The sequence below is a fragment of the Sinohyriopsis cumingii genome, chromosome 19 (assembly GCF_028554795.1).
Source record: "Sinohyriopsis cumingii isolate HCF-2022 chromosome 19, ASM2855479v2, whole genome shotgun sequence".
Taxonomy (NCBI): domain Eukaryota; kingdom Metazoa; phylum Mollusca; class Bivalvia; order Unionida; family Unionidae; genus Sinohyriopsis; species Sinohyriopsis cumingii.
The window spans coordinates 38308327-38335300 of NC_142979.1; the positions used below are offsets into that span (position 1 = coordinate 38308327).

The 26974-nt window shown below is 34.8% G+C and overlaps 1 protein-coding gene across 2 annotated transcripts; it reads right to left on the bottom strand.

The window, feature by feature from the left end:
• Positions 1 to 1620: 1620 nt before the first annotated feature.
• On the bottom strand, positions 1621 to 26012 carry LOC149775521 (uncharacterized). 2 transcript variants are annotated; one of them, XM_089943416.1, is made up of 6 exons: positions 25889 to 26012; positions 23387 to 23543; positions 15583 to 15777; positions 12141 to 12412; positions 4828 to 5828; positions 1621 to 2738 (listed from the first exon to the last, which is right to left on the bottom strand). In XM_089943416.1, the coding sequence occupies exons 3-6, from the start codon at positions 15728 to 15730 to the stop codon at positions 2495 to 2497; spliced, it is 1665 nt and encodes a 554-aa protein (XP_089799542.1). In that variant the 5' UTR covers positions 15731 to 15777; positions 23387 to 23543; positions 25889 to 26012; the 3' UTR covers positions 1621 to 2494. The 2 variants fall into 2 exon arrangements, with proteins under 2 accessions (XP_089799542.1, XP_089799541.1); XM_089943415.1 differs by lacking the exon at positions 25889 to 26012 and adding an exon at positions 24363 to 24480.
• Positions 26013 to 26974: the final 962 nt, after the last annotated feature.

The following is a 26974-nucleotide window of genomic DNA, read 5'->3' on the forward strand; positions in this document are numbered from 1 at the left end:
TGATCTTTGTTTAAAGAACCATATAATACAAAATTCAGTGACAAAAGTCTCTAAGTACCCAAGGCAACACTAGAAATATGTACAAAATTGAAAAATCTCAGTAATGACCTAAAATTCTAATCAGGTCATTTAAATATAAATTCAAATCTTCCTACTAAATTAAATTTATCTTCCTCATATTGTTTCCAAATTTCACTCAGCATACAATTTTTCCCAGATGTTTACATGAAATGCTAATAAAAAATAAAAGATGCATAAAAAATATGCCATATTATTACAATTTTTATTTTTGGCAAGACTGCAATATCCCCCCCACCCTTTCTTAAAGAATATCTGACAACTATTTGGTTTAGAATGGTTACCTAATACCAACAATAGAAGATAATTTAGTCATCTGTGGCATTAGAAGCACATTTTGTAGCACAAAAATGAAGCTAGTTAAAGATGAAACATTACCTTATAATATAAACATGTATGTGAGTGTTGAGATACAGGTAACCTATAATTTGTTATACAGAATAAAGGATGGCTTACAATTTTACTTTTACAACAAAATTGTCCAAATGTCTACATTTAAACTTAATGACAGCTCATATTCCTGTCCCATAGGAGGAGACCTTTTCTTGAAAAGTTACAGCCAGCATTTGTGAACAAAGATATAAAATATAGTGACTTAATATTGGTATGGTGGAACTGTACTCACTAAGATGCATCCATAAGGCTACATGACTCTGCGGTCAAAAACCCATGAGAAGCTGACACAAACACAAAACTTAGCCAAACCAACAAAAAGTGCAAAATGTTATGTCCTAGTGACCAACATTTGCAAGATGATGTTGTACTCAATAAGACACATCTACATACAAAGTTGAAGTACACTGTGGGAAATAATGCCAGAGCTGAAGTACTATGTGGGAAGTAAAGCCAGAGTTAAAGTACTATGTGGGAAGTAATGCCAGAGTTGAAGTACTATGGGGGAAGTAATGCCAGAGTTGAAGTACTATGTGGAAAGTAATGCCAGAGTTGAAGTACTATGTGGGAAGTAATGCCAGAAAAAAAGACATGTGCATTAAACACATTTTAAAAGTCAATGATTTGTCAAATGTAGGTCACATTCACCTAAACTTGGTAGTGTGTTATTGTTCTCGCAAAGACTCATCCACGCTCCAAGCTGCAGTTATATGTGGCCAATATCAGCAGATATATTGATCTAAACATAAATTTAGCCAAACTTAAGGATGAAATGAATACTAACCAGATCTACTTGAGTGTGAATGATTTGCTTATAGTGACCTACATTTGGTTTATATGTGTCATACTCACCAAAACACAAGTACATACACAGTTGCATGACTCTGAGCCTGAAAATGCCTGGATAACTACGTCTACAACATGTGGTCGTTTGTATGGAAATATATAATGACAGACAGACAAGGGTAAACCTATCTTCCCCTCCCATATTTATGCAATGGTAATTAAAAGGAGAAAATTTATAAAATGTAAGGTTGACTAAGATGCACCAAACAATGTGCTATTTTTTTTAATGTAAGGTAGATTAAGAGACACCAAACAATGTGCTTTATTTTTTTAATGTAAGGTAGATTAAGAGACACCAAACAATGTGCTTTATTTTTTTAATGTAATTAAGGTAGATTAAGAGACACCAAGCGAAGTGCTAACTTATAAACGTGGGTCTAATGGTTGAAACTGCAGATATAAATATACAATAAGTTCACCTAAAAACAAATAAGTTAGAATGTTAATACAGTATCACACATTATTCATTAGGACACAATATGATTAGGATGCAAACAGCAAGTTGTCTCAAGAGTTTTCATCTCAAACTGCATCAGATTAACTTCCAGCATTTCTTGAAGATTTTCCTCAGAAAATGGCACTGCATTTAAGCAAACACCTGATTTGATGACCATCTTATCAAGACCAGTCCACAAATAAAACCCAATGGAATATTTCATATTTTCAAAGACATTTCTACTTCAAAATTTCTACCTTGGACCATGCCAATAGTTTGTATCATGTTATCCTCTCTTTTGGCAGACAATGGCCCCACTATTACCTTACTCTGCAAAGTGACTGAGACATATTTCACTATCAATTGGAAGAGGCTCAACTAAAATGTACGTGTACTGATCAAGCACACCATCACATGACATGTGTGAAGGATATCTTGGGTTAAATTTGTTGTGGCACCCCACTTGTAGACATGATGATGTTCATGACCCAAAGAGCCATGAAACGGTGGCAACATCATACTGTCCTCATAATCACCATCTGTTGTCTGGGTTCACCTTTACAGCTGTAATATCAATAGTGTCCACATACATATTGAAATCCTGTTGCACACCCTGCACCACACTTGCCTGTCCTATCACTACTGGTCCAACTTGTTGTCCTCCAATTTCAACCTGAACATCAACATTATCAAGAACAATGGGAGCACATGTAAGGCAATACAGATTTTCATCAAAATCTGTCATGAACCCACCAAGGGTACCCTGTCTATTGACTTGGGACATATGAGGCTTTTCCCAACTGCGTAGAACATTTCAGGTTTCTTAGTGATGACACCTACTCTGTATTTTTGCCAATATTTATATCTCATCATGGCATCATGTATCTGTTTTAGAATGGCTTGCTCCTTGTCAGTAGATGGAAACTTTGAGATATGGACCTGAACCTCCCCACAGACCATCACGGTTCCCTCAACACCATTAATCCTGGCAAAAGAAGAAATGGTAAGTCTAAGTATGTGACTTGCGAAAGATCCTGAATCAGTTTTAACAAGTCACCCCAAAATATCATTTAAAAACATAGAACCAGTAATACTGCCATACAGAGATGTTACTCTCACGACTAGGCTTTGATGCCAACAGCCTGAAATAATGTGTATATTGGCACTATATCGATAGCAGCCAACTATCGAAAAAGGAAAACCTTGCATTTGTACACATGTGCAGAACCTTTTGAATTGGCTTCTGAACAAATACCATGCACTAAATATCATTATTCTTATTGTTATTATTCTTATTATTATTAATTGTATTACTTTATCAAGATTATTGTATGTGAACTATTGCACAAAATCATAAAGTATGTGTATATATTGTTCTCTCCCAAATTTATGTTCCACACAAGATCACTTTGATCCATAAATTAAATCATCACTGACTTAAAATAGTTTCTGATTTTAGTGCGTTTTGTGCACCATGAATGTACCTTACCTGAATTTTACTGCTGATTCACAGCTTACATATGACTGTAAAATGGATATCTGACGCCCAATTAGGCTTCAAAACAGCTGTTCGTACTTCAAAAACAATATATGGATTATTCAGCTGCTTAGTTCATTAAGCCCAGATACTGTGAGTTGGCTTAAGTGAGTGGCCTATGATATATAGGGAATCAAAAGCAGGTATATATTGCTATTCATTTTGACCCATAAACTGAAACTTTGCCAGCCTATTCAGACAAGTTTTCAATACTGAATGACCACTGACCCTAAGAAGAAAGCTTGTAACTCAAAGTCTCTTCTTCCATTTATGCTGCAATAACATGACTATTATTCCCGCAGTGCTGCAATCAAATTGCTTCAACCCTCTAGCCTAATCATAAATCTGACTCACTTGCAAATTTGACACCGTTGAGTTATATTGACAATGTGACTGGAGCAATGTGAGTACAAACAAGATGAGAAATGTTTGTATGCCAGTTCACATGTTATTCATTTATATAAACAATGCCTTTCTTGTGAGGCTAAAGTTTAGTTTGCACAGACTGAGTGATCACAGCTGATACATCATTCTATTGACTTCTTGGAGTGGGGTGAAACCAATAAAAGTAAACACCCTGCTGCTGACAGCAAAATGTGGGTGACTGTTACATACATAACATTTATCCATGAAATTTCTAAGAGGGGTATTACAATGGCTGTTGTGAATAGGTGACCACTGTGCAAGGGTGGCTGTTAGGGCAGCCTTGACTGTATTGGGGAAGTACATTCAACTTTTATATTTTTAAAACTGGAATCTGTGATTGTAAAAATGAGATTAAACAAATACAGTCGAACTCAAGAGATATCTGATTTGGATGGATATGACCCAAAACAGATTTGTATGTATTTACAAGAAGTGCTTTAATGAAATGCACATAATCAGACTATTTGTGAACAAAATACTGATAAAGGCAGTTTTTACTGTCTAATTTATTACCCAGCAAAACTCAATAATATGACTTTAAGTCCACAGTAAAGTAGCATTATCACAGCATTTTGGTCAGTTATTACTACACACTTCTTTAAATATATAACCCAATCCCATCTTGCTAAGCTTCACAACCAGGGAAAGGATCTTAATTCCAAAATGTTGCGCGCATCTGCAGACTACAAACAATCATATCTCAAAGTCTGAAATCTCTATCCCAAATGGTGTAGGAGTTGCATGGCTTTACAAATGCATGCAAGCACACATACATAGAATAATGCAATCCCTACCTTATATTTGAAAAGCATGGGAACAAAAAGATTCAATTAACATTTGAAGCTGAAGCAGATAAACATTGCAAGTTTCTAACTGCAAAATGGTGGTTCTGGGTTGATCTCATCAGTCTTTATAATGACATGCAAATGTTCAGATATCAAAAACTGAGCTGCGCATAAAAATTATCCACTCAAGATTTATAACTGACTTAATTATGCAAGGTTTCATGTGCTGTGTTAAAATGGTGATTAATAATTATCAATTAATAAATTCCATTTAACAAAATAAAATGAAAGCTACACAAAAAGAGCAAAAAGCTAAAGATGTGTACCTCAACAGGTCCTTCTTCAGTTCTGTAGTAAGGTTGGCTTGTGATGGCTTGCTGAAGGTTTCATAGTTGGAGGCATCAGTCTGCATGAGTATCCTTTCAATCTCAAAACTCAACTTTTGCTGTATGGCTAGATTTCTTTCTGTAGCCATGAACTTTTCTTCTAACTCTTCATGAAGTTTGCAGACAATATTCATCAAATTTTTGTCAACCATTTTCTTTAATTCATTAAAAAATGTTTTATGGTAAGTTTTAGAAAAGAGTTTGCAAAACTTTGTCTTCTCCTCATCTTTTTTCAGATCTGCACATGGATATTTTATAGAACCTGGGGGAAGAGATAGAATGACATCTTTTTTAATCCAATCTTCTATTATGGTTTGGTACTCTTTCATGAACTCCATCTCTTTGAATAATGTGTCATAAAGATGATATTCTCTGATCCCATATATTCTGGCTAAGACTTGAACCATGAGGCATTGAAAAACTCTGGTAAAGCTTTCTAGAAGTATTTCTACTATACTTTCTCTATCCATTTCTCCTTTTTGCTGGATAAATTTACCAAGAAGCATATCCTGAAAGTACAATTGATTGTGTTCAAAAGTCACTAATAACCTCTCCTGCAGGGACTCTTTCACTGCAACTGGACCCTGAAAGATTTCCTCAGTATTCCTCTTGTATGTTTGGAAATTTGCTTTAATCTTTTCTCTCATATCCTGCAATGGCTGAATCACTTTCCATTCTAGATGGAACTGGATCAGTTTAGGTAATTCTCCCTCAGATGATATCAAATCTTCATATGTGGATGACTTGAAAAAGACATGAAACTCATCATACGATTTTCCTTCAGTTGTATCATAAAAGATATTCCTCAAAGTTTTCTCAAAGCTTCTAAATGCAAACTCTTCTATTTCAAGGACAGGATCCAACCCAACTAGTATCAGTAGGTTATTAAGAGATGGAAGGCCAAGGAACTCTATATCTTTCTGGATGTTCTGTGCCAACTCCTGTGGGGAAAAACAGACATAAATCAGAGGCCATGTTAGTTGGGGTCCAAACATCCAATATCTACAGTGTCAGAGTTTGGGCTTCCAGATTTTATCCTCTACTTTTCTATATTCTGGATTCTAAATATGCATAAATATTAGGCTAAAGACTTCCATTTTGATAAAGCTACAAAAAACTTTGATCAAGCTTCAGTAATATAACTGCTGCATAGTCATCTAGAAGAAATTACTGAGCAGTATATCTTTTCACCCCAACATATTCCAAACAAATATTTGGCTGACACATTAAAATTGTTTTCTACCCATCGCTAAATCGTCTTTCTTACATCAGTTTCACATACTCAGACAGCATAATGGTCATTTATACTATGCTACCGCAGAGCAAGATGGCTGTTACTTTTTTGTTCTGGTCTGAAGATCAAAATCGCTCATATTTATACTAATCATCATTTGTTTATATTTTAAACCACTGCTACTTTGAAAAATCATGAAAAAGATTAATGAAAGGTAAATAAAAAATTTGTATGCAACAACATTTCTTAGTATTACCTTGTGCTGTGTTACAAAGGCCACAAGGAAATACAGTAAGGAAGTTAGGGGGAAGGTGAGAACGGGATTTTTGCTCTAAGACTACGTGGCACACTTTGTCAGAAAGCTGTCCCCTAAAATGCAGAATTTATTTTCTGACATCTAAATACATGTAAAAAGCATGGGGCTTTGTTATGGCATTTAAATTCAAACCGTTTGGTAAAATGTCAAGTTTAATTTACTTATATCTGAGATCACATTTATAAGGCCATTTGTACTGAATGTTCAAAAACAAAAGTATTACATTTTATTATATACTCATTTTATTCTCCATTAACTTTACATTGTCAGAATCATTCAATATTTTATAATATTGCACACCTTCATATTGCATTTAGGAACTAACTTCTATTGTAAACAAACAATGGATGCAGACACCAGCACTTTTGATTTGTAAACAAATCATGTACACTTGCGTAGTAGACGCTTTATGATTTGGTTGATTAAATTTGTTTCTGAATGAAGTAAAGCAGATGTTTCATGGACTGCCACATTCCACCTGCTTTGGCACATTCTGCATTAACTTTTTTGATACAATGTTTTGGATTTAGGTTAGCTATAATACAGTTGATGCCAGAAAAAAGGGTCCTTACAAATAAAATACAAGTAACAGGGAATAAACTGTCATCTTTAGCTGGTAATAAGAATGGCAAACAAATATACTTACAGTTTTACATCATGAATTTCCTCAAAATGTAAATTCTTAGTTCTGCAAATCCGAATTACATGAGCCATGTCATAGGTTCCCAATCTTGATTACACATTTTGAAATTGTACTTTAATTTCAAAAATAAGTGCCAGGGATCGTCCTGGGCTTTGCCAATGTCGCAAATTGCGATTTTTTTCCCTTATTGGCGACAAAAATATCCCATCTGGCGATTTTTTTAGCGACATACTTTTTGGTTATTTAATTTGTACTTACAATCATGGATTTGTACTGGATAAATTAAAAGGGAGAACGAAAGGAAGCCACAAACTTGACTAAGCAATGCATTGGAATCAATCTGTTACACAAACGATCCTTTGTTCTTATTGACGACCCCATCTTTACAGTGCATTGTTACATCATAATCTGATAATGCTGACATCTGGGCTGAGTACTGTATGCTGCGAAGGTCAATCATGCTACCGCACTATACCTACAACTGACCGACTTCTTAAGACGCGAATAGAACAGATACAATTAATTGTATGGCTAATCCTTCTGTGTTATTTTTTTTTTTTTTTACATATACCAATACAATAGTTTTGCTGAACCTTTATAGAAAACTGATAACATCTGAAGTACCTACTGTGTATAAATACAAAGCAAATGGAAAAAATCTCAATCACAATTATATCTGTCACCAGTGCAGCATTTTACTCATTGATCTTTTCCTTTTGCCATCAATTCCGTGTTACGGCTGCAGAGACTTAAACTTCGCAAAAAGAAATAGCACCAAAAAAAAACAGTTTTGCATAATTAATAATTATTTATTTCGCAAAATACAGGAGTGAAAGAATCCCTAAATTGGGTGTGAATTTATGCTTATATATACGGTCCAATATTGCCAGGTGTTGGCTCGTGTAAGTTTCATTCGTGGGAATGGAGATCCCATTTTGCTTGTCGAGAAAATTTAAACAGCATTCAGTGATCATTCTTGGGATTTAGGAAGCAATTCACTACAAGCTTTGTGAAGCTAGCCATAAAAGGGTGGGGGGTGGGGTGGGGCTGCTGAGAGACCACTGGTGTCACCTGTCAGCACTGTAGACTGTGAACATGGATTCAGTAAGATGAACCTCATAAAAACTGACATCAGAAATAAGCTCTGCATCTCATCTCTCGAGAATTTAATGAGAATCAGCATGTACAGATGTGAAAAATTAGACTTTGAAACTGCATTCAACAAGTGGGCAGTCCTAAAATCGCGACAGATCTTCATGTAACACTTTGTAACATTTTGTTAATGCTTGTTGTAATTAAAGTATTAACTAACCCATCTTTTGTAATTTTCATTGCCTGTTACATTAATAGACTAAAGTAACACTTGGAAAAATGTAAACTACTTGTTTTGGCGACACTTTTTGAAAATTGGCGACAAAATATTGAGGTTGGCGATTTTTTTGGCGATAGCTTTTTAAAAGCCAGGACCATCCCTGAGTGCAATTACATTCTCCTTACTGCACTCAAAATCAAATAAGCATTAAATTCCATAGCAACTGTTTGATAATTGAAATTGAAAGACTTCATATTTTTCCCACATTATGATTTCAAACATTCAATGACAGAAACAAAAACACATTTGCAGATGTCAACACACTTCTCCCTCTGTTTCTTTAATCCAATGTATTTCATGTGGAATTGTCACTTACAAATTTCGAAAAATTGAAAAAAAAGTACAAAAATCTATTAATTCCAGTCAAATGGAATAGTTTTTGCAATGCGCATTCATTCACAATGACTCCAAATTTCAATTTTAATTAGACACACCATTTTCTTTTGAAAGTTAAGTCTACTGTGCAACTAAGTTCAAATTTATCTGGGCGGAGTTATATGTGCAGTAATAATGTTGTTGTTGTATAATGATGAATCTACACTTGTGTATTTAATTTGGAATACGGCATACAATCAGTTACTTTGTTTCTTGAAGTGTATTTTGTTAATATAATTAAGCATTAGGTACAATAAGGAAAGGAGCGTATATTAAAAAGGTTACTGCATTTGTATGTGAAAAAATGAACTCATTTTGTCAGATGGATATACTGCACTCCCAAGGTTGTGTATTATTTACATCCAAAAAACTTGTTCATATTTTCCCATACTAATGCAGTAACCGATTGGTACAGCACATATTTTAAAACATGCATTTTTAAGGAATATTAAAGGATTTTATGATCAAACAGCACACCTGGAGAACAACAAACTGGATACTGCTGCAAATAGTTAAATAAATGTACTTAGACATGTATTAACCATGGTAAAAATTTTAAACTTTATTCATATTTGTTTGGTTTCTCATCCAAATTTCTGAATATTGCCTCTAGCGATCAAAATTTTGCTAGTTCCAAGTTTAAATGTCTGGAACAAATTGTCTCTGTAGAACAACCTATACAGGAAAAGAATTGGACCTTAACAAAGATTCTGTAAAACTGTTTATTGTGATGTTGTTTTCTCTCGACTGAGTTGATTATTCCATTATTTATTAATATTGCTTAAAGATAGATAAAAAAAAATGAAATATGAAACTAGTTAACCTTTACTTGGAACTTTCCATGAAATTCTAATTTCTTAGAGCTGGTATGTTTAGTAATGTGTCTTTTCAATGAATTTTGTAGGAATCCACTGTGTCCATATCATTTTGATTGTTTTTCACCTGCTGAGTATTGAAACCAACCATATGACATAAATTGAGGCACTATTATATATATATATATATATATATATATATATATATATATATATATATATATATATATATATATATTGCAATTATAAAAGAATAGAAGATGACAAAATTAACATGTTTATCTTGGATTTTATTATAAAGACGTTTTTGCAATGAAAGTTTCTAGAAGTCCACACAGTTAATCCTAAATATGAAAAGAAAGTGGAGTTAAAAAAAAAAGGAACAGAAAGACACAGATTCAGTATATATTTTACTAAGGCAAATGGTAGCTTTGTAATTTAGGACAAAATATTTCTGGACCTTGAATATAAACTTTTGTTGTGATTTAATTCCAGCAGGTATGTCTAGCGGGTGCATTCAGGTAAATTATGGTATTTTTTTTCAGTAATATCTTTTTATTTAATGAAAAGCAGTCAAAAATATTTGGCTATCTAGATAACAATTTTTGTCTACATTTTTGGAAAAATATCCATGACCACAAATTCAAATGAAACAAAAGAATTAACTGCACAGTAAATGATTAAAAAAAATAATAATTATTATTTTGTCTGACCTTTAGTGTATTAAGTGTAAATTGCACTTATTCATTGAATAGGAAATGGAGGATCTATTTGCAGTTCAGTTTGGAAGAATTCCTACAGCCACAGCCAATTCCCCGCTGGAAGTTCTAGACAATGATGCTGTCCCATAGGAAAGGGAAAGATGATCTCTTGCTTATGTAAATAATTTTAACCATGAGGATAAAACCTCCAACAGTGAGACGGAAAGTGACTGATAATTAATCCAGTGATGCAGTCACTGGAAAAGATGGAACAGACATCAGTTTAAGAACATTAGATGATTTGATCAGAACATGTCTTCATTCCCATGCAAGTTGTATTACCAGTCAGAACAAAAATACCATTTATGACCACATAAACATGAGAGAAATGCTGAAGGATGAAAAAGAAGCTATATGCTATCACCGAGCTGATGGAGATACTACCTGGCAGAGGAGGGACTTAAAGAGATACTACCTGGTAGAGGAGGGACTTAAAGAGATACTACCTGGCAGAGAAGGGACTTAAAGAGATATTACCTGGCTGAGAAGGGATTTAAAGAAATACTACCTGGCAGAGGAGGGACTTAAAGAGATACTACTGGCAGAGGAGGGACTTAAAGAGATACTACTGGCAGAGGCGGGACTTAAAGAGATACTAATAGCAGAGGAGGGACTTAAAGAGATACTACCTGGTAGAGGAGGGATTTAAAGAGATACTACCTGACAGACGAGGGACTTAAAGGGATACTACTGGCAGAGGAGGGACTTAAAGAGATACTAATGGCAGGGGAGGGACTTAAAGAGCTGATGGAGATAATACCTGGCAGAGGAGAGACTTAAAGAGCTGATGGAGATACTAACTGGCAGAGGAGGGACTTAAAGAGATACTACTGGCAGAGGAGGGACTTAAAGAGATACTAATGACAGAGGAGGGACTTAAAAGAGCTGATGGAGATAATACCTGGCAGAAGAGAGACTTAAAGAGCTGATGGAGCTACTAACTGGCAGAGGAGGGACTTAAAGAGCTGATGGAGATAATACCTGGCAGAGGAGAGACTTATAGAGCTGATGGAGATAGTAACTGGCAGAGGAGAGACTTAAAGCTGCTTAATTATTCTCTGGTGAATGTTAGTTGAAAGAATAAAGGTTTACATTATTTCACCGATGCATTCAAGCCAAACTTTTTTTCAGCTGATCAAGTTTTTGTTTGCAACAAATGAATAAAATAAGTTCAAATGAAATGTAACATTAATTCTTAGTCATGTGCTGTTGTTGTTGGGTTTAACGCCATTTTTCAGCACACGATAAGCTATACAGGGCGGCCAGTATAATGGTGGAGGAAGAAACCGGGAAATCCCCAGAAAGAACCACCGACTAACGAGAAGCTACTGGCAAGCTTTCTCACATACCCACATTGGCTGAATCCGAGACTCAAACCAGTCACATGTTGTGTGTGTATGTGTGAAAAGGACACCAGTATTTCCAAGAAAATGCTGATGCACCATTTATAGTGTTTGTGAAGAATGCCATTGATCAGGAGGACACTCCAATCAATATTTTGAAGATCCTGGACAAGACAATCAAGATTGACAAGCAGCCAGACCTAACACAGAATGAAAACAGAGTAGACATTGTCAAGTGTATTTCTTAAGACTATGAGGTGACTTGTCGTGCCCTGCTGTTGGTACCCTACATGTTTAAGATCATTTAGATGAGTGAGGATCTTCATAATATTCCTTTGTGACAATGTTAAAATAATGAAATATAATCTTGATATCACTATATATTTGAACTTGCCTGCAAAATGTCATTTTCATCCACATATGCAATGTAGACATAAACAACTGGCTTCCCCTCTCTATCACTGGATTGCATAAACAGACCTTTGCATTCATTTCTCATCAGTCTTGATGGAATATGGTCAAGGGTAAGGTACCTTCTGTCTTTGGCAGGGACCAAGTTGTGAGATGACACATCATCATGAAACTTTCCAATGATGGCAACCATGACAACAGGAGAATCTGTCATTTCCTTGACAGTTTGTATTATCTTGTACAGATCTTCTGTAACTGTGAAAAAGATGGGTAAAAATGAATAAATTTCAAATATTAAATGACTGAAATACAGACAGATTCATGCAGTTTTACCTCTAGTATTCATATATTTCTGTAACTTTATATGAAATTACTCAAAGCATAAAATCAGTTGTGACACTAATAAAATAAAAAGATGTGGAAGTGACAGCACCCAAGAATAGGTGCTTAGGGTAAAATGAAATAATATTCTCTCTCTTTCACACACACACACAGAGACACACACACACACATTCAGACTAAACATCAAACAAACTAACTGTGATACACACATGAGAGGAAAGCACCATAAAAGGTACATTATATACCTGTCATGTCAGGTTAACTTGTTCAGTGGTACACTAGAAACCCATCATGTCAAGTTATCTTGCAGGCACTATTTTTCTTCTTTCAGTCTTGTTTGATGTTGACACTTGACAGATTGACTCTAATGTGATCAGGGGCCTTTCTGTCTTAAATGTAAGCCACCCTCAAAGTTTGGTCATGCAGTGTGGCACATAATTTACATTATTTTGTGAAACAGCTTACCTTCTTAAAGTCACTCTGATCTTGATTTTAGAACTTTTAACCCCCAAACAAAGGACATATTCCTTGTCTCATATGCAAAAAACATCAACAAAGTTCAAAGTATGTGGTATAGAACATAAGTAGTTTTGAGGAAATTCTGTGCTTTTGATACAGGCTCAAGATATTATACAGAAACCATATTGCTTCTTAATGTCACCATGACCTTGACCTTTTGACCCCAAATCAATGAATTTCTTATGTTACTGTGTGAAAATAGCTTTCCCTTTTTCATGACCATAACCTTTGACAATTTATGCATCAAAATGTATCAGTTTTATTGCAAGTTCCAAATAGTAGCAACTTCCTAAGCTTGGTAATGGAGGAGGATGGATGAACTGAAGTTATTATGTGGAAATAAAATATGAGCTCGTACACAAAACATAATAGTCTCCCCCTTATGGTGGGCTTGGCAATCCAAAATGTTCAAAGTAAAAAGTTTTGGAAAAACCATATAAAATTCAAAACATTACTAATATGATCTCAAAGTCTAATCTTATCATATACTGGTACATATGAGTCTGAACAAGCATACCAAATTTCATCTGTCTGCCTTGTTTAATATTTTTACTCAAAATGGCTTGAAAATCTAATCAGCTTTTCCATATATAATAGTGAATCTTGTTCTCGATCCTTCTCATGATCATACTCTAGTGAGATCTTGATGACGTAGACCTATTTAACAAGTTTGATCCAAATCCTATCATAAATGTGGTCTCTGTGCTAGATCATGTCATGAATATGCATAGATCTCATCTGCAGTGAAACTCATCCAGCAACTTGATGAGTTATTGGAGCCAGTATGAATAAAATCAGACCAGAAATACCACCTTTCAAGTTGTAAAATGGTCAACCAGTTAGATATAAGATCACATTATTAATATGGGCAAATCTTGCTCACAGTAAAACCCACCAAATATATTGATATAATCTAATTTACCAAGTTTAAGTAAATATGAGCATAAACAGAGTCATGAAAGTGTTGACATGATCAGCCAATAAGATGCAAGATTATCAAATTAATATTCATGGATCTCTCTCAATATTAAACTCATTTCAGATCTTGATAGTCTAAGCCAATATTTCAGGATGGATTATAAATAAGACTTCCAGTATTATAATAAACTCAGCAAAAAAGTCGCAAAATCAACGTATCAAAATATGAAGACTTCGCTTGTATTTAAACGTTACTGATATCATGATAAATCCAGCTCATATACCAAGTCTGATCAAAACTTGATCAAAAATATGGTCGCCTGAGTGTTAACAAGCTAAGACAATTTGAAGCAAGATCACTTCAACATTATGTTTGGATTGCGATCATTACTGAATTCTAAAGCCAGTTTATGGCTAATTAGTATCAATCGTACACACCTGGCATTGAGGTCTGATTCCAGATCCACTGTCAACAAGTTTACGTGAATGTTGTTAAGAGGTTTTCAATAAGAATTTATTTTAAAAGTTTCTGTTCAATATTTGTAACATTGTCCATATGTAAACAGACAACATATGCAAACCCTATCAGGGCAATGTTTAAATGCAGTCAGCTTTGTCAAATTTTGTCTGCATTTTTTGTTAGAAAGGTCATTTATCATTTTCTTTTATGTTAATGGCAGCTATACTTAATGATAGTTGAACAAATTGGAAAAGATTTTAAAGTCAAATATGACAAAATGATCTCTCTTAAAAAATTACATTAACTTGTTATTGTCTTTTTAAACCAGTGAAGTGAGCAAATGTTGACAAATAATGCACAAAGCACATCAATGATGTGCTACATACACCAAGTAATAATATAAGCTTCGACTAAAAGAATCAGAATACTGAGGCAACAAACATTTTGATCCATTGTCAAAGGGTTGTTACTGTCAAAGAGTTGCCAGTTCTGGCATGATTGCATATTAATTGTGTCAAGCAACCTCAAGCAATGCACCCCATGAATGCACATGCCAGGCTTTAGGTGCTGGTGGAAAAAGAACTAATTCCTGTCAATATTTTTATTTGGGTGTGTGGATAGGGTTCGTGGATTGAGCAAAGTTGTAATGCCCCTTTAAGTTAAGATTTCTGTGTATGTGAAACACATATCTCCATATCTTCCCATTACCATCCTATCTCCAGTTGAAGATCTACATAATGTGTACATTATATCCCACAGCCTGTTAAGTTCCTGGTTGGGTGTTACAGGTTGTGGGAAAGTTTATGGTGCCTTATTTTGAGGCTTTGTAATGCTTATTCGTATGTTTGGTGATAAAACATGCATGTCAGACCTCAGGTGTTGTCTGAAATATACGCATTATTACTCCTATAACACACCATGGACAAGATCAAACTTCCTATAGTGTTGGCACAATCTGCAACTACTTCATTGACACAAGTATGGTTTTAACAATTGTGGAGTAGTTCAATGATATTGCTGAAAATGTATGAATATAGAGACTGCATCAAACTGTACATACACCTCAGTGATATACGGGGAATAAAATCAAAGTTGCACAAGAAAATATGATTATATATTTGCAACGTATGCTTTAACAACTAATTAATACATTTAATATTGGTATTTGTTATTAAAGGTTAATAACCTTCAGTTTTAGTCAGTTTGTGAAACTTTTCCAGTGTCACTTGAAACCTTTGTCCGACACTGAGTAACTTCTTCTGGAAGTTGTTGAATCGTGGGTAGCATTTCTTTGGCAAGAAAATTTTTGAACCAATGGACTGTTCTGTTTCCATGGCTTATGTTGCTGTCATGGCCTAGAAATATATGTTGTAACTTAAATCTGAAAAAAATAATATGTATCTATGGTAACTGTTAGATGTGTATGTTATGTGCATTTATCCTCATTCATAAAATAATCAGATTAAATCAGTGACAGCCTAAAATGTAATTCTAGATTGTCTGTTAAGATGCAAATCACCTACTGGATGATACAAATGGAACAATGCAGGAAAACATGTCTGTACAGTGTTTGCTGCCTGTTGGGTGATACAAATGGATCAATGCAAGAAAACATGTCTGTACAGTGTTTGCTGCCTGTTGGGTGATTCAAATGGACAATGTAAGAAAGCATGCCTCACAGTACAGTGTTTCCTGCCTGTTGGGTGATACAAAAGGATCAGTGTAAGAAAGCATGTCTGTACAGCATTTCCTGCCTGTTGGGTGATACAAATGGACAATGTAAGAAAGCATGTCTGTACAGCATTTCCTGCCTGTTGGGTGATACAAATGACAATGTAAGAAAGCATGTCTGTACAGCATTTCCTGCCTGTTAGGTGATACAAATGGATAATGTAAGAAAGCATGTCTGTACAGCATTTCCTGCCTGTTGGGTGATACAAATGGATCAGTGTAAGAAAGAATGTCTGTACAGTGTTTCCTGCCTGTTGGGTGATACAAATGGATCAATGCAAGAAAACATGTCTGTACAGTGTTTCCTGCCTGTTGGGTGATACAAATGGATCAGTGTAAGAAAGCATGTCTGTACAGTGTTTCCTGCCTGTTGGGTGATACAAATGGATCAATGCAAGAAAGCATGTCTGTACAGTGTTTCCTGCCTGTTGGGTGATACAAATGGATCAGTGTAAGAAAGCATGTCTGTACAGCGTTCTCAAAATTTTTCACCATTTTCTCAACTAACTGGAATAGAAAAGGTCAAATGCCATTTCAGCATTTAGTAAGATGCAATTAAAGCAAATGATTTGCTATGGGATGCATCCCGTAATGATATTCCAACTTAGGATGTCTTAAAAAGAATATGACAAAAATAGGTTTCCACCATGTAGTTTACACTTTTATGCCTTGATCTTTTTGTATGCATTCCAAAAGAATTTCTGCAGCATTTTTACCATTCTTCTTTTATCTCATGTTGCATATTAATTTTTGTTTGGATTTTAGGTTTATCTTCAGCTGATTTTGGCAGTGATATGTTTTTGCCTTTACCAATTTTTCTATCTAGCATTTACTCAACATTACAGTCAAGATTGTGTTGATATGCCATTACCCTGTACATAGAGACATATATATATATATATATATATATATATATATATATATTACTTTTTTCATGCAATACAAATTTAACATAAAATAAAGGGAGGTGTAAAATCAATGTTTGCCAGCAGCATGTACATATATGTGACAATGGTAAGTATCCACAGAGATTATATATATATATAGCATAAAATAAAGGGAGGGCTAAGATCAGCAGTATTTACATAGACATGCCAATGGTAAGCATTATGCTTGTGTTAGGTATAATTTCATGCTTGAATATCTGAATACAAAAACAAAATATGTTTTATTTTTTCATGCAGTTATTGCAATCAAGATTTTAGCACCATTTATGTATGTATGTATGTATGTATGTATGTATGTATGTATGTATGTATGTATGCATGTATGTTTATGTATGTGTGTGTGTGTATCTTGGATATATTCTTAACAAACTCCAATAAACCAAATTTAGTAACAAAAATATTTCCTTATATGTTTGAACTTGCTCCAACAAAAAGTGCAGTACAAAAAATCTCCATCATGGCCTTTGATCTCAGAACATATGTCAAGGATAGATGATCTGTGAGCACATCTAATACATAATCAAGACAATCCCACATACTATGTCTTGTTTGATACAATATTACAGCTGAAGGTATTTTTCATATGTCCACTGATTTGGTTTGAAGAGACATTCATTTACACTTGTTTGTGTTTTTATGCTCACAAACCATCTCAGATAAAAGCCCAAACCAAGACCTTTGACCTTAAAATCAATATCAGCATACTGAATTATTTATTAAAAACAGCAAAATATAGGTCTGGTCAAAATCATTCATATATTACAAGTCACTGTACTCATTAGCTAAATGAAGTACAATACTGCAAGCAGTGTTCTCTAACTTAACCCCAAAGTCGCGTAGATCCAGTTTTAAAACCCATTAATAACAGCGTGGACATGGGTGTCAAATCTGCACTTTGCTTATTCAAGACCAATTACAAATTGCACAAAGTGTTTGAGTAAAACCCAAAGCCAGTGCCACCATGGCTAGATGAGAAGAAGTGTTAACTAAGCTGTTTAGCTGGTTATCATGATTACTGCGTTGGAGATCAGATCTGAACCATTTTCATCTAGGACCTGCTGCTATATAACATTATAATGTTTTCATAAAAAGCCCATTGCAATACAACCATCACTTTAGAAGAAGTAACTATAAGAAGATTTTCATGATGACCACCAAAATAGCTATTTTTGATGTTAGATTAGAATCATTTAAAACTGGATCAATTTGATAACGGAAAATGTAATTTAAGTGAAAATGTTATGTCAATATGTCAATTACAAGATTTCATAATACCTGCTGTGGTGGTTATATAGGTAGGTCATGCTTTGCTATTCTGCTGCAGGACCAACTTATTATCAACAAGTCATTTGTCCAACGTATTGTTAATATGACAATCCTTCAGCTGCAGCATTACAAATTTGTTAAGATGACTGCTATTGTGGTAATGTTGTACATGTCAGACAAGCATAAGTTTTTATTTCAGACCATTTACCTACCATCAATCTGAACATCTATGCACTAGGAATAGCAGTAATGAGACTTGCAAAATAGCCACTATGACAGCCATGTTGTATGTTAGATCAGCATCATTTTCATTTTAGACCATTTACATGGCACACAAAGTCTTCTGATGTAAATCCCTATGACCATCTTTCCAGAAGGAGTAGCAGTAGGAAAATTTTCAAGATGGTCAACATGATAGCCATACTGGATGTCATATGAGAAAGAGCTCATTTAAGATCATCTGTAAGTCATTAAAAGTCTTCCAGTCAAAACCCTGTCAATATGAATATCTGTTCAGAAGGAATTTGTTTAGGACCATATACTAGTAATCAGAAGTCTTTTAGTGAAGATCTCATATTGGTATGTACATTGTTTATACCAGATGAAACTGTGAGAAGTTTATGACTTTACTCCCAGTAGTTAAAGAGCAGTAGTAATATAAACTACTATGCTAATAAACAAAACACAACAAAATCAAAGGACAGTTCAGACACGAGGTGGGGTACACTATCCAACTGCATATACTCCAGAGTTCTTTAAATTAAAATTATGTACTGATGCCCTAGATTAAACACTGAAATGGAATAGTATATTGTACTTCAATGCATATTCTGGAGTATAACAAATGTGCTAAATTAATCAAAGAGAAAGCTCAGTATTTGATCATTACTTAATTCTGAAAAAAGAACATCATATATTCTTGAGTGACCTTTACTTGTATCCTAAAATGCTATTGCCAGAATCTCTTTTGGAAATGAACAAGCATCTTCAGTATCCTATTTATTTGGGAAACCAAACACATGTGAATATGGTGTAGACTGCATGCTACTTACCTGATTAAATATAAGCATATATAAATTTAACTGAATAAGACTCTCAATCCATTAATGCCAATTTAACTCTCGTAGTCATTATATATAGTATCAATTTACCCATCTAAGCCATTATATACAGTGTTAATTTATGTGTCATATCCATTACCATCTATTCACCTGTCTTTGCCATTAGTGTCATTTTGCCTGTCTTAGCAATTAGCATCAATTGTCCTGTCTTTGCCATTAGTGTTAGTTTACCCATTCTATCCATTAGTGTTAATTTACCCGTCTTAACCATTTGTGTCAATTTACCTGTCTTAGCCGTTAGCATCAATTCACCTGTTTTAGCCATTAGCATCAATTGTCCTGTCTTAGCCACTAATGTTAATTTACCCATCTTAACCATCTGTGTCAATTTACCTGTCTTAGCCATTAGCATCAATTCACCTGTCTTAGCCATTAGCATCAAATGTCCTGTCTTAGCCACTAATGTTAATTTACCGGTCTTAACCATTTGTGTCAATTTATCTGGATTAGTGTCAATTTATCTGTCTTAGCCTTTTGTATCAGTTTACCTGGCTTAGTCATTAGCATCAACTGACCTGTCTATGCAATGAGCATCAAGTAATGAGTCTTAGCCATTAGAGTCAATTTACCTGTCTTGGCCATTGGTGACAATTTGCCTGTCTTATACATTAGTGTCAATTTGCCTGTCATAGCCATTGGTGTAAATTTACATGACTGCATGGGAGTCTTAAGTATGCCAGCTCTGGACAATGATTTTCAATTTAACTGTATTGAACACTGAGTCAGAAATATGTCTTTTTCTGGTTAACTTTATTCTGCATTGAAATATATGTGTCTATCTAGCTTATTTAAATGTATGTTTTACTTTTAGTCCATGATGATATGCTTTGAAAGGTAAGAAATAAAACGAAACTAGTTTCTGAATAATCACTCGTACTTATAATACAAAAGTAGAGGTATTGTGATTGCATGCCATTGCAAGATAATCACTTTTGGAACTAATACATCTTTGTCAAAGTAAGAGCAATTGTATTTACAATGGTTACATAATGGGATTAATTTTTTAAAAGTCTCATTTCATTTTTGATTATCCTTATATTCATTATATAATATAACACATGTACTATCTAACTGATATTTAATAAAATCATAATGTAATTCAATTTGCATTTCCCAACAGCTGATGATCCATATTAGCAACGAAATATGAGATATTTATTTCGAATTGACAAGAAGATATGAGATATTCACTTTCAGATTGCCAGCCAGATATCAGATATTCACATTCAAATTGGTAACCATATATGAGATACTCAGTTTGAAATTGGCAACCAGATGTGAGAAACAGTATTCACTTTCAAATTGGCAACCAGATATGAGATAATCACTTTTCAATTGGCATCCAGGTATGAGATATTTACTTGCAATTAATCAAACACACTATCAGTGGAAGTCAAAGATATAAAAGAAATTCCTGTTATAAGTGGATCTATGAATGAATGGACTGACAGATGCATGTACTGGCAGATCTGGATATGAAATTAAGATACCTACTTTTCTCTCTGATATTCTTAAACTTTCCTGCAAATCTATCCACATTAACAATGTGGTGTAAGACACTATTTCAAGTTTTGCCAAAGTTGGATCTGAAATATGGCCTCCAGTGTGGTAACATGCTCAGTCAGTCATATGCTGGAATACACTTTTCATATGCATGAATCTCACTCATTATATCTTTCAAAGATATTGATGATATAATGCAATAATCCAAGTTTGATCAGGATCAGATTAGATATATGGCCTCAAGTCTAATAACAAACTCAAAAATTCAGATGCAAAATCAGAACTTGAGTATATATACATATCTCACTTGTTATTAAATATGCTGGAGGATATAATGACAGAAGCCCATTTTCAAAGTTATATCTAAAATTTGGTTTTTGGAGTGGCAAAAGGCAAAGCCAAACAGGTGCAAGATCATGTTATTAATATGCATGGGTCATGCTGCAGCTTAACTTGTCCAAACTCTTGATATTGTGAGATTGATCAAAATTGAACAGACATGTGACAGACCACAGATTCAAGGCTATCTCGTAAACTCACTTGGTCCAGTAAGCTAACAAAACTGAAATATTTGTACATTGGGCACTTTACAAATACTCCACCCCAGGGGCACAAAAAGTAGCTGGTCTTCTACTTGCTACTGTATAGTTTAAACATTTGTTTCTCTAAAACATAACTTGGAGACTAATGAGAACAATAATGCAGCTCCTCTCACATACTGAATACACTTAAATTGGTTACAATAATGCTAATCAATCCTGTTTACTGGCCACTCTATACAGTGACCAAAACAAGCAAAGATTTTGGTCTCAGTAGTTTCAGGATGTTCTGATATGCACTCAGCATACAAAGGCAAACTGACATGTACATATTAGGCATGATGTAAGATGTGGATGTATTGTCAAGTGGCATAACTTAGAAACTTTTGGTATCTCATAGAGAAGTATTGTCAAGTGGCATAACTTAGAAACTTTTGGTATCTCACAGAGAAGTATTGTCAAGTGGCATAACTTAGAAACTTTTGGTATCTCATAGAGAAGTATTGTCAAGTGGCATAACTTAGAAACTTTTGGTATCTCATAGAGAAGTATTGTCAAGTGGCATAACTTAGAAACTTTTGGTATCTCATAGAGAAGTATTGTCAAGTGGCATAACTTAGAAACTTTTGGTATCTCATAGAGAAGTATTGTCAAGTGGCATAACTTAGAAACTTTTGGTATCTCATAGATAAGTGTTGTCAAGTGGCATAACTTAGAAACTTTTGGTATCTCATAGAGAAGTATTGTCAAGTGGCATAACTTAGAAACTTTTGGTATCTCATAGAGAAGTATTAACATATAGGGTGGATCTGAATGTAAGTGTGACAGTGGCATGGATATGTGGCAATAATGCAAAATTTAAAGTTATCCCCTTGCTTTTTGCATCAAATACTGGGATACTGTGGAACCCTCTGTCTGTCTATCTGTCTGTTACTACATCTTAGTCATAAATAGCTGCCTGGAAATTAATGAAACTTGCTACTGTGCTCCCTCATTACAATGCTGTACATGGAAGCTGTAGTTTAGTACTGTACTCCCTCATTACAGTACTGTACATGGAAGCTGTAGTTTAGTACTGTACTCCCTCAATACAGTGCTGTACATGGAGTTTGGTACTATACTCCCTCATTACAATGCTGTACATGGAAGTCAAAGAGTTTGGTACTATACTATGTCATTATAATGCTGTATATGGAAGTCAGAGTTTGGTACAGTACTCCCTCATTACAATGTTGTACATGGAGTCATAGATTTTAGTACTGTACTCCCTCATTATGATGTTGTACATGGAGTCATAAGTTTAGTACTGTACTTACTTATTTTAATGCTGTATATGGAAGCTGTAGTTTAGTACTGTACTCCCTCATTACAGTGTTGTACGTGGAAGTCAAAGAGTTTGGTACTATACTCCCTCATTATAATTCTGTACATGGAAGTCAAAGAGTTGGGTACCATCCTCCCTCATTACAATGCTGTACATGGAGTCATAAGTTTGGTACTGTACTCCCTCATTTTAATGCTGTACATGGAAGCTATCGAGTTTGGTACTGTACGCCTTTATTACAATGTTGTACTTGGAAACCACAGTTTGATACTCTATTCCCTCATTACAGTGTTGTACATGGAAGCTATACAATTTAGTACTGTACTCCCTCATTACAATGCTGTACATGGAAGTCATAGAGTCTGGTATTGTACTCCCTCATTACAATGCTGTGGCAGTTAGTGCATTTGTCAATGGCCACCATCACCATTTTTTTCAAATTATTGTGTAAGTCTCTGTCAATATCCACCCCCACTATTATTACCAGATTCTTGTGACAGTCTTATCGCAAGTAAGTATTTCACTTTGCTATAGTTTAAATGAAATTTTTTATCCATACCACTTAACATAAATTACAGTAGAACAAGCCTGGAATGTCAACTCAGGTAGTTAAGTGCTTTAGCATCTGGTCAGTGTTAGCAGTCCCAGATTCAATCACCTGACTGCAAGTATTTGGCACCTCAAGCAGGATTCTATTGGCATAATTGCTGGTTATCCTGGAAAACAAAAGAGAATCCAAAAAGATCTGAGGATTAAGTTAATGCAGGGGAGAACATTTAGCAGAAATTCTGAAAGTGTAGACTTAAATACCTCAAGTGGTGCATCACCTGTCTAGTGTTCACTATGAGCTGGGGGAGTGTGTGACATAAAAAGCTTTCAATTTGGGCTCATGATAAAGTATTATAAAGCATAAATTTTAGAGTGACTATTATAAGTATTTCAGGATTTCTGGATGAGGTGTCTGAGAGTCCCTGGCATAAACATAGGAGTCCCTCACTTTCAAAAGGGTAGAAAGAAAATAAAAAAGCACATGCTCATTTTTTTTTAATTACATTTCAGGATTGATTTCTTAGTCATTTATAATATCACACTAAAAACAAAATATTTTTAAGTAAATAGAATGTTAAACTTATAGTTATTTTTACCCCTACAACCACAGTGAAAACCAAAATAAACCACAACTGTACAATAAAATGATCAACAAAAATTTAAATCCCAAGAATGATTATTTGCAATTTCTCTGGAAGTAAAAACTCATTTCCATTCCCACCAAAGAAACAAACATAGTTAACACCTGGCATTACACTGCACCAAATGAAAATTACTGTAATTAAATGAAGTAAACAAGGAATGAAAAAATATACAAAGCAGCATATGTGCAAAAACACTACTCAAAATGAATATGTTAATTAGAAAATAGTGTAAAATGCTTGAAGAGTTGGCCCTAACCGATAAAGGTCAGATACAACCTTACTTAGGCTCATTAGAAAAGGCTAATTAATCTCGATACATGTACAGTACCTAAATACATGTACCTTTAGACTGCAGAGTTGAACTGCTATTTAGAAGAATTCACACAAACTTTAGGTACTGATACTCAAATATCACCACTCAAATGGAACTTTCACTTAATTTTCTTTTCCTTTTGTTGGCATTATTGTCATTTTCATCACAAGTCAGCTTCCCGAAAATGAAAATAAATTGTGCTAACTCATTTTATGAGTCAGTGTACTTTTCTTCACTCTTTTACCTCTAATACATAAAAAGAAACTGAATATCATGAATGTATTGTCATACAGACAATGAGGGTGAATAAATAGTGACAACATATCCTACCAATTTACCTAGTTGATGATCATTCTAAATTTTAAGCATTATCATGAATATAGCTTATGTTTTACACAAAGGTCATGTTAGTATTTAAGTTTAACTACATAGGACACTATTATTTATAGTCTATTAAATGAACCTGCATGGCCAAAGTGTATCTATTTTCTTTTGGTTACATTCATTATAATTGTGCTTTAGACTTGTCCACTCTTAAAGCATTCAGTATAGTGAGATGTGTCATGGTGTTGTAAAGGCTGCTCCAAACAGTCCATTAACTGCAGTGCACTACATTTATAGTGAAAATCATGTTTATCCCTAGTCATTCCGTAAATTTATTCTGCAATATTTTCCGTCTCTTGCAGTAGCACAAATGGAGTTTTGACTTTCAAACAAAGTTATACAGGTGCACTTACGTGTGTTATTACACAACATGCTGAATATCAGGACTGTGTTGGATATATCTGCAAGGAACCATAAGAATCTGGCACAAGCTTGTAACTAAAATGGGTCAGTGATAGAATAGAAACAGTATATGTGTAGTGAAGATACCATACTCAGTCATAAAAATGATCTATTATAAACATGACCCTTTCGGTTCATATATAATAATACTAACAAGTAGATCTCCTCTTTTTTTTCTGACATGACTCGTAGCGACTGGCCATGTCAGAATTTTAAAAAAGGCGGAGCCCTAGCAATAAGGTATGTATTATAATAAAAATTCCGTATATTCATTTATATATTCATGATCTGACCATTCTACTCTCGTATTATGACTGGTACAAGGCCGATAAATCGTCTGTATAACGTCCATCAGTAACAACACAGATGGGGTGGGTGGGTGGTGGATTTATCGGACTATTATGGTACCTGTGCGTTGAACATAATACAAGCACAGGGTCTCGTATCGTTGCTCACAATTGATTTGTCATACATGTACTATATAATAACTATGGTTATTATATAGTAAATGCAAGATAGGTCAATTGTAAGCAACGATACGAGCCCCTGTGAATACATTAGTTGATTGTCAGGGTTAGTGGTTGTGAAGTCTGTCAAGCGTCAAGCACAGGACAAAATGAAAAACCATACGTGAAAAGACGAAAGGGGAACAATACGAAAATGATCCAGCAGGATACTTACTAGTACTAATATTAGTACCCTTACTCGTACCTCGTGGACAACCACAACAAATCAAGTTGAGGCTACGACATCGTAGCTAGATACTTACAAAACTGAATCCTCTTACAGGGACATATTTATCTACATCTATGTGAAATTTAGGGCCTCTTTCGTCTAGTCAGAAATGGCAAATATATCTATTTTGGGGAGTTTCCGTCTGTCGTGTGGAAAGCCCCACTAGCTATTTTTACTCCATCCGGGTTCCCTGATTGGTGTTTTAAAGGGGGCGTTCTACAGATATTATGAACTTCTGAGAGAGTGGCGCGTGTAAGATCAAGTTGTTTACATTTGCAGCATGCACAGTTTTGAACAACGTTAGTACACCTTTATGATACTTTCATGTACTGTGGCTGAAATTTCTTGGGATATTGGACTTGTGAAAGTTGTACATGTTCCAAGCATATCTCTAACTAAAAGGACTGCTAGCAGCAGGGGGGGCGAATCCGACATTTTGTCCAATCGTTATTTGGCTTAATTAATACTTTCTGCAACTCAACGATCTAGTGTCGTCAGCGCCTGGTAAAAAAAAAACGACGTCGTCGTCGAGGGGATCGTCCGGACGTCATTTGGTTTAATTAACACCTTCTGCGCGCCGATCCCAGCGTCGTCAGCGTCCGGTAAGCACATCGACGACCGCGTCGATGTCATCGCCCCCCCTGCTGCTGATTTGATACAAATCCATGTGTAACATTGACCAGCATCGATGGGAAACTGTCCCCATCAATGGAGGAACTGTCATAGTTCCTATAAATAATTATTATGACATTTCCTCCATATGTGACGGATCAGTTTTGCAAAACAGCATCGATGAAGGAACTGTCATAATTCCTATAAATAATTACTCTGACATTTCCTTCATTACTTTGTCATGTGGTATTGTTGTTGTTGTTGTTGTTTTACAAAATAAAATTTTTTTTTTATTAAATAATGCCCCATCGGCGGATTTTAACCGACGAGGATACCAATGAAATAATAAGACTCCGTGGGAAAATACCAATATCGGAAATAGCAGATCGATACAAAATCAGTTACCAGCGTATTTACAAAATATGGAAAAATGAGCCTGACAACGATATCAGAATGATTGACCTCAGCATCGACGATGAAATAAACCAAATTGTTGATGCGCCCAGTG

What these genes read in the sequence shown, in the direction of transcription:
- LOC149775521 (XM_089943416.1), bottom strand. Translation starts at nt 15,730, where the DNA reads ATGGAAACAGAACAGTCCATTGGTTCAAAAATTTTCTTGCCAAAGAAA. An exon ending in CAAACTGACTAAAACTGAAG is followed by an intron (nt 12,413 to 15,582) that starts GTTATTAACCTT and finishes TCTTTTTCACAG; the next exon opens with TTACAGAAGATCTGTACAAG. An exon ending in CTGAAGAAGGACCTGTTGAG is followed by an intron (nt 2,739 to 4,827) that starts GTACACATCTTT and finishes TTCTTTTGCCAG; the next exon opens with GATTAATGGTGTTGAGGGAA.